Raw genomic sequence first — 14260 nt, forward strand, 5'->3', positions numbered from 1 at the left:
TTGGTACCTGGGGAGGGTGTCTTGCAGTTCCCACAGCTCCTTGTCCTCTCCCCTTAACTTCTCACATCATTTTTCTCCCACATCCCTCGTGCAGGACAAACGGGGTCCCTGCCGGTGATGCCGAGCTGGTCAGGACTGCGGAGGAGGGAAGCCCGCCGCAAGCGGCACCCGAGCACCCTCAGGGGAAGGTGGGCAGCCTGACAGAGCAGGACTGCAGCAGCTTGGACACCAGTGAGCAAGCGCTGCTGGAGGCCAGCCGCACCGTCAGCCGGAGCGAGCCTGACCTCTCCTCCATCACCCCCAACACCGAGAAGGCCACAGAGAGCACCGCCATCATGATTGATGTCCACGACTCCACTGTGGTACAGAGTGAGGAGCCATCTCTCTTTCCTGAGCCCCTCTCCCAGCCCTCGGGGACCCTGCGGGGATGGAAAGCCGCTCACACGGCTTTTCCTATCTGCATCCATCAGCTGGGGGGGGCTTTCCTTGCCGCCCCTTGTGGCACCTTCCTCCAGCACCCCAATTTTGCAGGGGAGCCCAAATGTGACCCTGTGCTACTGTCCCCCAGGGAGCTTCTCCCTTTCTTACCTCCTTCCCTCCTTCCCCCTTTCTCTCTGCCCGGGCAAAACACTCGCATCCTCTGTTTTTCCTAACACATCCGCAGCCTCCGCCCAACTCGCTGCTGCTGAGGCCCCTTCACAGCATCCTCGCCATCGAGGGGAGCCGCTTTAAATGGTGTTATTAATTAAACGGCACCATGAAAGCTGGCCTTGTTAAAACCCCTTTTGTCTGCTTCATCCTGGCAGCTTGTGTCTTTTCTTTCCTTCTGGTCCCTCTCCCTGTAACAGCATGGGGATGCAAAGCAGAAAGCGAGGGGGTTGCGTGTGCCCGGGTGGCAGGGACACTCCGGGGTGCTGTCTGGCTGCAAGGCCGGGCAAAGGCTCTCCCTTTCCTGCAGTTAGCAACAAGACAGACGGTGAAGCCAGCCCCTTAAAGGAGGCTGAGACCAAGGAGGATGAGGAGCAGATGGAGAAGAAGAAGCGGAAGAAGGAGAAAAGCGAGACGGGCAAAGCGATGGTGCCGCACAGCTCCATGTTCATCTTCAGCACCACCAACCCGTGAGACCTTTTTTTGGACCGTAGGCTGGGGAGGGCTGCAAGGGGAAGGACACAGAGACATCACTGAAAACAAGGGGTGGTCACTTTGGGAAGGGGGCTGAGTATTTCCCAAACAGCCACCGTGTTCCCCAAACCCCGCCAGCACTCTCCCTCTGTACCAGCCACACTCAGGGCTTTCTCTCCCAACTGCAGATTGCTAGCTGTGATTTTTTTTTTTTTTTATTCAATGCTTATTATGTTTCTCTGCACTTTTCTGCTCCCCTGCAGCTCTTGCCTAAATCCAGCAGCCTGGAAGATTAAGTCCCCTGATTTCCCGGGGACTCTCCCTGGCTGGCTGTGGGGTTTCTGGGGGGCTGGGACAGCTTAGCAAAGGGGTCAGCAAGCCCAAATCACCCTTGGGCTCCCTTATTTTGCTCCTTAGATTTTGCTGCCCGTCTTTTGGCTCTGGAAGCCGGTGAGGTGGTTTTGCACGTGGGGCACGCCAGGGGCTCACAGGTTGGGCTGTCTCCCTGCAGGGTGCGGAGGGCTTGCCACTACATCGTGAACCTGCGCTACTTCGAGATGTGCATCCTCCTGGTGATCGCCGCCAGCAGCATCGCCCTCGCGGCGGAGGATCCTGTCCTCACCAACTCGGACCGCAACAAAGTGATTGCAAACCTCTCCCCCGCTTCCCCCCATCCCACCAGCAGCGGTCCTGTAGGATTTTGGCTTCTGTGGTGGGGCGCGTGTGGGACACGGGTCAGGGCAGCACCTGCACCATGCCTTGAGATCTGACTTCCTCCCCAACACCTTCCATTATAAACCCTGGAAATTGCTCTCGGCCTGCCACACAGGGGATCTGGGGCCTGGGGAGGAGACCAGAGCGCCTTGTTGACAGTGATATTGCTTAAACTGGGGAGATGCTGATGTGCACAGGGACTGGTATGGGGGAGCATGATTCTGGCTCACAGCATGATTTCAGAGCTGCTCTCACCACGCGTGGGAAATGTTTCTCTCCTGCCTATGCTGGCTGTCCTGAGCTCTTAGGGAACCAGCTGGGATTGGGGCAAGCAGACTGACCCCAGCGAGCCCTGGTGCGGGGTGTAACGGGGTTGTGGTGGGTGCCAGTGAGCCTGTTTTGCTTGACGGTGGCTGCAGAGCACCCGTGCCCTCTCTCTGCAGGTCCTGAGGTATTTTGACTATGTCTTCACTGGCGTCTTCACCTTTGAGATGGTTATCAAGGTAAGAGCCCTTGCAGGCCGGCTGTGCTGGGGGTGCCGAGTCCCGCAGCATCCTTGCAGCGGGTGGGAAATAGCTCAGTTTTTCGGTTCTGGTCCTGAATTTGCATGAGGGACACTTTAAAGCCTGGTTCTTAGCGCTGCAAGTTGAGAGTGCTTAGCACCACTTTTATCTGTCTTCAGGCTATCAAAACATGATGCTTCCTGATATATACCTGGGGTGCAGGGATGTCCCTGTCCCCAGCACGTCTGGCCTGATGGCCGAGCTGCTCATTTCCTGCCTGTTTTTCTCACCTTTTTGCCCTTCCCAACAGATGATCGATCAGGGCTTGATCCTGCAAGACGGCTCCTACTTCCGAGACCTCTGGAACATCCTGGATTTCATCGTGGTGGTGGGAGCGCTGGTGGCTTTTGCCTTGGCGTAAGTGGCTATCATCCTTGTCAGCTCTTTGCCTTCCCTTGGCCGCGGCGGGAGGAGGATGCAACTGTGCATTACAGCACCCAGAGAGCAGGCAAGGGGCACCCCCTGGTCCCAGGGCCAAGGTGCCCTGTTGGTGCCCAACGAGGAAGAAGAGAGGAAATGCTGTGGGTTTGTCACGCTGCTGTTCTTTCCTTGTGCCTTTCACACTGGTGTTAGTGCTGGTGAGAGGGGAGGGCCTGGCAGCCACGCAGACCGGAGCCCTTTCCTTGTCCACAGCTCTCAGGTACCGTGTGAGTCTCTTGGGATGGCTGGCTCCAAGCCCTGAGGTCACTCGGTGGATTACAGGCAATAATCCATCCCTCCCGTCTCACCCTCAGCCAGGTGGCAGCTCCTTCCCCTTGCTCTCACCCACTTGCACCCTCCCTGGCTCGTTGCTTATGCCTTCCTCACCCTCCTCACCCCCTTCCTTGCCCGGAGCTTTCATCTGCTGCTCTCTCTTGGGGAAGAGCACAGAAGAATTCAGCTTGCTCAGCGTAGGGATGAGCCAGCCCCTGGGCAGGGCAGGGGGCTGACCGCAGATCCCGGCATGGGGAACAGGCAGGTCCACTGGCTGGGGACATTGCTCTGAGCTCCTTGAAGGCCACCCAGGCCATGATGAGGATGGATTGAGCATCTCCGGGGTCTGGCTGATCCCCGGTCTACCAAGGCAGCCTCTCAGGGCATGTCTGGAAGGGGGATCAAGGGCATCGGCAGCCTGAAGATGCGCTGGGTGGTTTGAGGGGCTTTAGAAGGACAAGAGAGCCTTCTCCTTCCAAGGCATCTTTCATCAAGATTTTTTGATGGCTTAAGGAGAACAGGTTGATGGCTTAACCTGCTCCCGGGTGGATGGGTGTCCTCACCACTGCTAACAGTGCTGTCCCCTTGTCCCCACCCCACAAAGATGGCACGGTTCCTGGGGTGGCCCCTGGAGCTGGCAGGGTCCCCACTTGCCAGCACTAAGCTCATGGTGAAGCTGCTGTGCCACTTCCATCCGTGCTTGCCACCCACCTGCCTCCATCCAGTCTCCTGAGGAAAGGCCAGGTCCCTTTGGGCAGCTGAATTCTCAAGGGCGAGCACCCCATTAGCTGCGGCACCGAACTTCCTCCCACAGAGAGGGCCTTTGCATCTCCACGTGCGTTTGCAGCAAGCATCTGTGCTGCCTGCCCACTCTTGTAGCTGGGTAGATCCTGAGTGTTGGGGATGAGGGCTCTTTACAACATAAATGTGCAGGGTTGTCCCTCTTTCCCACATCCAACAGTGGCTCCTGCTGGAGGAGATGATCTCATGGCTTCAGGGGTGAGGGGGACAAAGGAACCGCAGCGATTTCCAATAGGTTTATACACGATGAAGCATTTACAGGAACTCCTACCTCTCCCCTTAGCAGCCTGTCACTGCCACAGCCCCAGGAGCTGCAGGATGTTTGGCAGCTATAAATGTCCTAACCCACCACCCTTCCTCCCTTCATCCTGGTCTTGAGAGGAAAACTCTGGCAGTGACATCTAAATCCCTCTCCTTTTCTTCTCCCTCCATGAGCTCTTTGATGTGGTGCTGGGAGGACAATGTATCCTCCCTCTCCCCCTCCTCGCCTCCATGGCAAAGCGATGCTCAGAGAGCATCTGCAGCGATTACGTGCCTGAGAGTGGCTGGTGACCGGGTCCAGTGCTGCGTGGATTTTCTGCCCCTTTTGCCTCCCCTCTGCACTTTGTTTTTCCTGCGTGGGCGTAGCAGGAGATATCTGAGCTGGCCCAGCAGTGCAACACTGAAATCACCAATAACCAAGTGTCCACCCATAAAGCCACGTCTCTGTGTGCCGTTGCGGCTTGTCCACTGCTGTCTTGGCTCATCCTTAGCTGTCCATGTGGAAAACTAATACGTCAATCCAAACGCAGCCTAAATAAAAAGCCCAATATAAAACCATAAATCTCCAGAGAGTTCAAATTAAATTAGCTGAAATAACCATAACTAAAGACTCCACTCACTTTTGCCTCCCGTAGCACCCTCCGAGGAGGCATTGTGCAGAGGAGCTGCACTGGCTTGTGCTTTGCAGAGCTGCTGAGAGGTGGTGATGCGGCAGCAGGAAGGGTTGAGTGGTGGAAAAGCTGGTGGTCAGTGCGTAGCCCTTGTCATCTCACCTGGTGAGCAAGGACAGGAGCTTCTCCACCCGAAGGTACCCAGCAGAGCTACCTCTTTCTTTGCTGGGCAGCATCGGCACTGGTGTCTGGAAGCAAGAGGGACCCTTACGTACCGCAAAATAACCTGGTGTGAGGCTGCCCAGGACAGAGGTCTGGTGTTCCATCACAGAAGTGATGCAGAATTAAACTATCACCTTTTCAACACACCTTCCACTTGTTTCAGTAACATACAGCCAGGGCTGCAGGATTTTTTTTTTTTTAATGGTTTTTAAGAAATGTTTTACTTTGTAGGCTTTGCCCCAGTGCTGAGCCCTCTGCATGCACTTACACGGCAGGGACTCAGCTCCAGCAGGGATGGAGGTTTGGTTACAACTAAGGGCCTTGTAGACCACCTTGGCTTGCCTGAGCGGGTCTCCTGCTGTGTTGCAGGAGATCCAAAGCTGCAACTTGGGCAGCATTGGCTCCTTCTGGTTAATCAGTGGATATCTTGATGGGGAGGATTTACCAAAGTTAGCCTGTTTGGATGGGAACTATTGTGCCCTTGCAGGTAGGTTCCCTCGCAGGCACCTGCCTTTGGCTGGTTGGGGCTGAGCCTAAAGATCCCTCCCTAACTCCTGGCCGAGGAAGACCACGTGCCTGCCCACTGTCACCCACCATCCCGCTCTCTGTGGATTCCTCTTGCAGCAGAGGTTTCGCTACGTGCCCCCCCTCCCAAAACCTCCAGCAGGGAGGGCAGTGGCTCCCCGCTCGCTGGATGAGTCTCCCTGGAGATAAGCCCCATCCTGGAGGATGCAAGATGGTCTACTCATCGTGCCTTTCAACCCAGGCGTGGGGTGGCAAGAGGGCTGCCGCAGGGTCCCTGCTGCCTGAGAGGCTGCTGTCGTCCCTGTGCAGCTCACCCACTGCTTTTCTTACCTTCTTCCTCTGTTCTCTCTTTTTTTCCCCTCTCTCCGTTGGTGCTGCTGGCTGCCTGCTGGGCTGGATCGCCGACAGGAACGCTTTGGGGTAACTATGCTGGTCGGGTCACAGCGGGATGCTGCCCTGGGGAGCGTGGGGGGATGGGTGCAGGGGGATGTCTGTCCATCCCACACCTGTGCTGACCCTCTGGTGCAGAGACCGGAGCACGCTGCTTCGCACGCACCCCTGCCTCACCCCAGGATGCGTTAAAGGCGGTGTGCTCTGGGAAAGTGCAGGCAGGATTTTATTTGCAAGCATGCAATCCCTTGCCTTTGGAGGAGGGCGCTTTCATCCTGGATCTCGGTGTCCGTGCGGTACCCTGAGACAGTGTGAAGCTCACCCAAGAGAGCAGGGCTGAAGGCTCTGCCCTGGTGGGGGTTTTTGCCTGTGTGGAAGCACTGCAGAGACTTCAGCCCTGACATCCTCTGAGGGCATGGGATGTGGTTCATGCCAAGCTCAAGGCACTAGGGAGAGCTCAGCCTTGGCCGTAGATGCAGCAAGACCAGGCTTTCCCCCAGGCATTATCCAGCTCGATGTCCTTATCCATATTGGATCCCAAGCAAATCCACAGGAGGTTTCCTGAGGTCTGAAGAGGCCCCTCCTCAGCAGATGTAAACCACTGCAGTTGAGCTACCCTTGGTGGCAGCTTGCACCGGCTGAGTGGTGCCCTGAAATCCTCACCCTGGCCCCCCCGTCGGATGCCCCAAGCCCCTTACCCAGGCCCTGACACTGAGCGGAGCAGGAGAGGGGAGGCTCTGAGTGAGTCCCAGGGCTGTTTGTTCAGTCCCTTCCCATGCATTTGTGGGGCTGTGCTCATAGGGAGGACTATTAATTAGTGGTTTTGTTTACATCTCTTAACGACTAAGCCCATTATTGTGCTCCATGTTGCATTAACCTTCGCAAAGGAGCTGTGTAATTTGTAGTGTCTGTTGCTCTCAGTAATTTCCTTGATGTTTTTTGAGGGTGCTTGGTAGATACAAACTGTGCCACCTTCACCAGGACCTCTCTGCTCCATCCTGGGATCCAGCCCACGGGCTCTAGTTAAAAGACAAGAAAAAAAACCTGGTGTTGTGGTTGGGATTAATCATCATATTCAAGAAATGAGGGTCACAAGGGTTTTTTTTTTTCTAAATAATTCTGCTGGTAAACTCTGTGTCCCTCAGCTGACTGGGGGTGGAGGTGAGTGCAGCCCTGATCTGGAGAGGGAAGAGAGGGCTGAGATGTTACACACATGTGGGAACGAGGACCAGGCTGACCACGATGGGTAGCACTGGTGGAATAAGGCAGAAAGCTGTAAGAAACAGCACTGTGTGAACAAAGCAAGCGCAGAGCAGGTGCTTCCCTAGGTGAATGTAAGGACCATGAATCTCGAGTTTAAACCAGGATGGAAAACCCTTTCTGAGATGCTTGCATGTAGACCCCACTGAGTGCATCCCCTTCGTTTTATTATGAGTTTTATTGCAACCAGTAGTAATGGTAGAAAACCATTTGCAGTGATGGGGGCCTTTTACAAGCCCCGAGGTGCAAATGGTGGGGGGAGTGGGGTGGTTTTTCAGCTGTTGAGAACCCCCTAGAGCATCCAGCCCCAGGTCTGCAAAATTGTTGTCTCTCCCTTTCATTTTTGGGTGCATGTGCCTCCCTCCAACATGGTAGGACCAACAAGGGCCGGGATATCAAGACCATCAAGTCTCTCCGTGTGCTGCGGGTCTTGAGGCCCCTGAAAACCATCAAGCGACTACCCAAGCTGAAGGTAATGATTCCCATCACCTGCCTTACATCTGTTGTCTCCAGCATGGACTGGTTGGTGCAGGGACCATGTGCATCAATTCGCTCGTGAACGATGAACAAGTAGTTTTCAAAGTACTTGCTGTGGTTTAGGAGCCCTGTTCTCAAACTCAGTGCCCTTCAGGCTGCTTCACATCTGGATGTGCAATGAGTTCTTGAAAGCAAGGTGTCAGAGTTAGTTCCTCTGGCAAGGAAACTGGGCCTGGAAAGGACACAAGGCAGCAAAGCCCAGATGCTCTCCTGATAAAATAGGCTGCCCCGGGTCTGGGAGAGCTCAAATCTCTTTCCAAAGTTCATTATCTTTCCCACCAGAGCAGCTTGCAAACAACTCGGGATTTTGTGTGCTGCTCTGTCACGGCATTGCACCGGAGGGGGATTTCCCAGCTGAATAGAGTGATTATTTACACAGCACAGGTCGGATTATGGATTTCCCTACCTTAGCTGATGGGGTATAGAGTCAGAAAGGAGTAAGAGACTGAGGAAGCCCTTAGTTTTTCTTATAAAGTGTCATTTGGCTGATGGATGAGGCCCATGGTGGCAGCCCAGAGACATGGGTTTTGACCCCAGCTTTTATTCCCGATCAGTGGATGGATTCAGTTCATTTCTGGACACCTCTGTCTTCACCATGAAGCAGGGATAAGAACGTTCCTCTCTCTTAAAGTGCTGTGAGGCCTAGGGCTGAGGGCACGGTCTGGGATGCTGCTATTGCAGGCAGAGGTGTTTGCTCTGCCCTGTTATTTGGGGTGAGGCAAAACAATGAAGTGCTCACTAATTGGTCTTGAGTGCTGCTAATCACATCATTGGGGCGGTCCTCTGTCTGCTGCCCTGGCTGCAGAGAATGTTGAGGATATAAATATCCATCCCTGCTGCTGTCTCAGGGGCTGCTCGGTGTCTGTGTGTGCTGGGGGTACTCCAGGTGTTAAACTCCTTCGTAAAACAGCTCTTTGCCTGGGAGAAGGCCCAGCTCTTTCCTCCTTTTCTCACCCGGAGTGGGAAATGTCTTCCCACATGGTAGTCTGGTTTTAGTCCTGCTCTTTGCTAAGGCTGTGGGTTCCCCAAGGGTGAGCTATGCCCTCTCCTGCAGGCTGTCTTTGACTGCGTTGTGACTTCCCTCAAGAACGTCTTCAACATCCTCATCGTCTACAAGCTCTTCATGTTCATCTTTGCTGTCATTGCCGTCCAGCTCTTCAAGGGGAAGTTTTTCTACTGCACTGACAGCTCTAAGGACACAGAGAAGGACTGCATGTAGGTGCCCTGTTCAGTAGGTCCGATGCTGCTGACACCTCTGGCAAAGGCAGGGTGCTGGGTAATGTCTTCTGTGGTTCCCAGTTAAGTCCTTGGTCATGACTCACTCTTGGATGTAGTTTTTTGGGATGGATGGGGTGGGCTGAGCCCCATCCCCATTGCTGTGTCAGTGCTGTGGATCCTTGCATGGGATGCCGGATGCAGAGCCTCGTATTTTGCTCCTGTTCTGTTTCCTCCTTTGCTTCCCTTTTGCTTTTTCCTTCTCTGCTTCCCAACAGTTGCTATCCAGTCTCTCCCCATTTCTCCCCCCAGCCCTGCAGAAGGAGAGATGTCCCCCCTACCGCACACACACACTGCCCCCGGGGTTTAAAGCCACCATCTCATAGTCTGACAGTGTAAAAACCAAGGTCACTGCTTTCTCCCAACCTTGCAGAGGGAACTACGTGGACCACGAGAAGAACAAGATGGAAGTGAAGTGCCGGGAATGGAAACGTCATGAGTTTCACTATGACAATATCATCTGGGCTTTGCTCACGCTGTTCACAGTCTCCACCGGCGAGGGTTGGCCCCAGTGAGTATTCTGCTCCGCCTGTCCCCTTGAATGGGGGTAATCACATCTCCACTGGAGTGATTGGCTTAGTAACTGGCTACAGCCAGGCAGGACTGAGAGAGAAAATGCTGGGAGAGGAAGGATGAGAAATTATGTCAGGACAAAAGAGCTTTTAGCCCCCATATGAGACTGGGACCATGGCTGGGGTTAGTGTTTTCCTTAGGGAGTGAGTGAAGGATAATCCCTTCTCCTCTGTGGCCCTGAGCTGTATTTTAGGTCAGTTTTGGAGATGAGCGTAGGACTAGACCTCTCTCCATGTTTGTGTGAGCTTTGGCAGTTTTTTTTCCCTGTGTATAGGGCACAGGAAAATCCCCTTTCCATCAGGGGCACAGTCAAAACACCATAAAACAAGCTGTAGCCACTTAGAAGGGTCGTCCTTGTAAAGCAGATTAAGACAGAGGTTTATCTTACCATTGTTACGAGCGTGGACAGGCAGAGCTGGCTGTACAAAGTGGGTCCCGTGAGCAGTGCCACGTGGTGGCAGTCCTGATGGGCATATCTCTGGTTGCTTCTCGTCACCTGTCTGCCCACAGGGTGCTGCAGCATTCGGTGGACGTGACGGAGGAGGACCGCGGGCCCAGCCGCAGCAACCGCATGGAGATGTCAATTTTTTATGTCGTCTATTTTGTGGTCTTCCCTTTCTTCTTTGTCAACATTTTTGTGGCTCTCATCATCATTACCTTCCAAGAACAAGGAGACAAAATGATGGAGGAGTGCAGTCTGGAGAAGAATGAGGTACAGTCTGGGGATGGGGAAAGATGTGTTCATGGCTTTTCTAGGGTAACAGATGGGGTTTGGGAGCCTGGAGCTCACCAGGTGTTTAAAAGGAATAAGAAACCTGTGAGCCACCTACCTGCCCAGCCCATGAAGGAAAGAAGCGTGGCAGCCACCATGCCCCACATTGCCATTGGCCAGGGTCTGATGCGTGTTGCTTTATTCCAGAGGGCCTGTATTGACTTCGCCATCAGTGCCAAGCCCCTCACGCGGTACATGCCACAGAACCGGCACACCTTCCAGTACCGGGTCTGGCACTTTGTGGTCTCCCCATCCTTCGAGTACACCATCATGGCCATGATAGCCTTGAACACCGTGGTGCTGATGATGAAGGTGAGCTGGTCAGGGTGAGCCTGTCCTGTTTGGGGCAGTAGGGTGAAGGAAGATCAATCAGGACAGGACCAGAGGGTATTTTGGTTATTTCTAGGAGATGCTTTGAGAGAGCATCTGAGCATGTATTCCCTTGACATAGTCACTTGAAACACAGGATGCCCCACACTGGAGGCAAGATCTTCCCTAAACCAAATGACCCAAATGATCTGGATCTCTTAACTATTGTGGACAGATCTGGATTTATCTGTGCTTCCTTCTTAGAAGCAGTGGCAGCTGTCCTGGGAGAGGGGTGGTGAGGGGAAGGAGGAGACGGTCTTGAGGCAGCTAGGGCAAGAAGCATGGGCCACTGTAGGTCTTCCCTGGGACAGTCATCAGCCAAGAGGCTGGCAGGCCCCCTCCTGGCTAGTGATGTCTCTCTCTTTCCATCAGTACTACTCTGCTCCGTACACCTATGAGCTGGCCCTGAAGTACCTAAACATCGCGTTCACCATGGTGTTCTCCTTGGAGTGTGTCCTCAAGATCATTGCTTTTGGCTTCCTGGTAAGTGGCTGCTCCTGTGCTTGACAAGGGTGTTAATTGGGACTTTGGCAGCACACAGATCACAGAGGGAAGGTGTTAATAATGTGAAGTTGCTGCTATTTATTTTGGGTCCCAGCCTGAGAGCTGCTTTTAGGTTGGAATCGCTCCTTTGGTTCTTATTAAACTTCCCGCTGCTGGATGCTGGTGGGGGAAGCCATGCCATCGCTTTACTTTTTGCCTTGTTTCTGTGGTACTTTGGTGCCTGGACAGTGTATGTGCTGTCAGCTGCTCTGCTAAAGCCAACTGCTGCTGCAATTGTGCCGGTGGCTTTAGTCCCTTGTCCCCAGGGAGCCACGAGATGCCAGTACATTGCTGTATCCATTGGGCTGTATCCATTGAATTGGACCTAACCAGCAGTGAGACCTGCCTGCCTAATTCACAGTTTTCAAGTCCTCAGCTGCTCGTTTAAGATTTGATGCCACAAACTGCCTTTTCTTCGGCTACTGTTTGCTGCTCGTGAGCAACTGTTGGATTTGCTCTTTTATAGTTTCTAACCCATACTGGGAGATGAGGTCTGCTAGCAGGAGGGTTTCTAGCCACCATCCCTGCTCCCAGTGGCACCAGCCATGGTCAAGTCCTGTCTTGCACCAGCTGCTGCACAGACAGCAGGAGCTGAGATGGGGCCAGGTGCCCACCAGGAGGAAGGCAAAGCAGCCTTGTGGCTATGAGGATTGATGTGATGAGCTGTTGCAGCTTGACCAGGGCTGGCTGTGGCTGCTTTTCCACTCCCGTTCACCAAGGTGGCTTGTTGGATGCATGAGTCACCTCCCAGGAGAAGCTGTTTGCTGCAGACATGCTCAGATCTGCCACTGTTTCAGACACAGAATGATGCTCCAGACTGTGGCCGCATACAAATGGGCATTGAGGTCTTTGCTGCTACTGCTGTTGCCTGCCAGCAGCCTTGTCCCGTGGCCCAGTGCCCTTCAGACTTCCCATGCCCGAACTCAAATCCATGTTACTTCTCCCTTTCCTTTTGCAGAATTATTTCCGGGACACCTGGAACATCTTTGACTTCATCACTGTCATCGGCAGCATTACGGAGATCATCCTGACGGACACCAAGGTGAAGCAGGGGTTGGGAGCAGCGGGGCGAACCGCTGTGGGGTGGGGAGCTCTCGCCTCCCTCTGACCCTCTCATCTCCTCCCAGCTGGTGAACACCAGCAGCTTCAACATGAGCTTCCTGAAGCTCTTCCGGGCTGCTCGGCTCATCAAGCTGCTGCGCCAGGGTTACACCATCCGCATCCTGCTCTGGACATTTGTGCAGTCCTTCAAGGTAAGTCACACGTGCCCTGCTCTTCTCTCAGACTGTGGTGCTGGAGTGCAGCCCCCAAATGCAGGCTGTTCCCAAGGTCTTGCTAACTTCTTGGCTTGTAGGAGAGATGGATCGGCACAGCTTACCTGCTCGCTGTGCTTTTTTCCTCTGGAGCTGGACCTGTGCTAAATGAGGTGACTCATGTGCTTCTCTTGCAGGCCCTCCCCTACGTCTGCCTCTTGATTGCCATGCTTTTCTTCATCTACGCGATCATTGGGATGCAGGTGAGCACAGGCATTTCAGCGTGCATCCCTCTGGCACGGACAGGCTGGACCAGCATGTCCTCAGCATTATGCGTATCAGCCAGCCTTGTGCCTGCCTGTCATTGCTTCACTCTGGCATGCTGTCTGGGAAGATCCCAAGGGTGGAACAGCTTGTTTGGGAGCTGCGGACTTGCGTGCCCTGGGGGAGCTGCCACAAGCTTGTTCAATCAAGCTCCACAGCTGCCTTCCCTACTTGTACCAGTGGAGATGTGGCCTTGGGGACTCAGCTGGGCATCCTGTGCAGCAGCTGCTTTCAAATTGCTACCCCTTCATTTCATAGGCACTTCAGTTTTAGAAATGGTACTCCATCTCCAACTCCCTAGCAGCCCCCAGAGATAGATTTCATGCCTGAGGGATCTGGTGAGCAGCCTTCTGCCTTTCCCATCCCAACAGCTAGATCACGGTGGTGATCCCCCACAGCCCCTCTGCAGGGAAGGGTCCGATGGTCTGCTTGGGCTCTTGTGCTTAGAGACCTGCAGTGACCTACCAGATAGTGGGAGGTCTGCAGAGCATGGGAAGATGTGGGCTTTCCAGGCTCCAGCTGGTAAATAAGCAGCACGTGAGCTAAAGCCCTCAGCTCCACACATGCTGCGGGGCTGGCTTAGTAGTGCGATGACTAAGTCCCGCGCTGAGGATCTGACAAAGCATCTTCAACAATGAACGCTTGGGATCTGGAGCCGCCCGATGAGTGAGCGGCCACAGCACCCGACGCCATCGCCCGATGCGTGCTGCTAGGACGGGCAGATTTTGGGAGGCAGCAGGCAGTGCAGTGGCCCCCCACTCAGGCTGCTTGGCAGCGCTGGTGTTTAGTCTCTTCCACCCCCTTTCTCCCACCCCGAGAGTCGCGTGGCTGCTTTTGGCTGCTTTGTCCTACACATCTCGGCACCGGCTCCAGGTGTTCTCCATGCTAAACAACTGCCATCTGACTCAGCCCCTCTCCCTGCCATGTGGTAGTATTTGATTTATTTTATTTTTTTTTTAACACCATTGTGAACAAATCCCCAAGCAGTAAAGTCTGTGGGCGTTATTTGAGCAAAATAGCTGGAGGCAGAAAATACTCTACAATTACACATTCCAAAAAACCTGTACAGGGAAAAAATACTCTGCAGTTAGTGTATTTTTAGGTTCACGGAAAGTGGAATAAATATTTAACAGTAATAACAGCACATTTTTCCTATTTGAGGCACTTTACGAATATTAGTTATGCTCTACCATGGCCCTGGCTGTGGGTCATTATTAGGATATTAGCCATTTTTGGAGCTTCATTGCCTCTTCTGGCCCTGGGGATGGTACTCCCCAGTGTCTGGCTGTCCATGGTGGGTTAGTCGGTCTGTCCCTCCCTCACTGAGCTCTTCTCCACCCTGTTTGCAGCACTGTGCCTGAGCTTGGCATTGTGGACCGTTTCCCCACCAAGGGAGATGCTCCTGGGAATTTCCAGGACCCAGCACCCACCCAAAGTGGTTTGACTTGTCCC

At 53.9% G+C, this 14260-nt stretch overlaps 1 protein-coding gene across 1 annotated transcript in view; it reads left to right on the top strand.

Annotated features, from left to right (window-relative positions):
• The window catches only part of CACNA1E (calcium voltage-gated channel subunit alpha1 E), a 105799-nt gene that overhangs the window by 72921 nt on the left and 18618 nt on the right, over positions 1 to 14260 (top strand). Inside the window, exons 22-36 of the mRNA XM_086753971.1 lie at positions 95 to 369; positions 959 to 1118; positions 1634 to 1763; positions 2280 to 2339; positions 2650 to 2756; positions 5921 to 5932; positions 7538 to 7634; positions 8754 to 8914; positions 9348 to 9485; positions 10058 to 10259; positions 10467 to 10631; positions 11061 to 11171; positions 12190 to 12273; positions 12359 to 12484; positions 12682 to 12747. Of these exons, the coding sequence (XP_086610097.1) occupies positions 95 to 369; positions 959 to 1118; positions 1634 to 1763; positions 2280 to 2339; positions 2650 to 2756; positions 5921 to 5932; positions 7538 to 7634; positions 8754 to 8914; positions 9348 to 9485; positions 10058 to 10259; positions 10467 to 10631; positions 11061 to 11171; positions 12190 to 12273; positions 12359 to 12484; positions 12682 to 12747 (1894 nt within the window). The remainder of the gene's footprint in view (positions 1 to 94; positions 370 to 958; positions 1119 to 1633; positions 1764 to 2279; positions 2340 to 2649; positions 2757 to 5920; positions 5933 to 7537; positions 7635 to 8753; positions 8915 to 9347; positions 9486 to 10057; positions 10260 to 10466; positions 10632 to 11060; positions 11172 to 12189; positions 12274 to 12358; positions 12485 to 12681; positions 12748 to 14260) is intronic.

The sequence above is a fragment of the Chlamydotis macqueenii genome, chromosome 8 (assembly GCF_036417535.1).
Source record: "Chlamydotis macqueenii isolate bChlMac1 chromosome 8, bChlMac1.mat, whole genome shotgun sequence".
NCBI lineage: Eukaryota > Metazoa > Chordata > Aves > Otidiformes > Otididae > Chlamydotis > Chlamydotis macqueenii.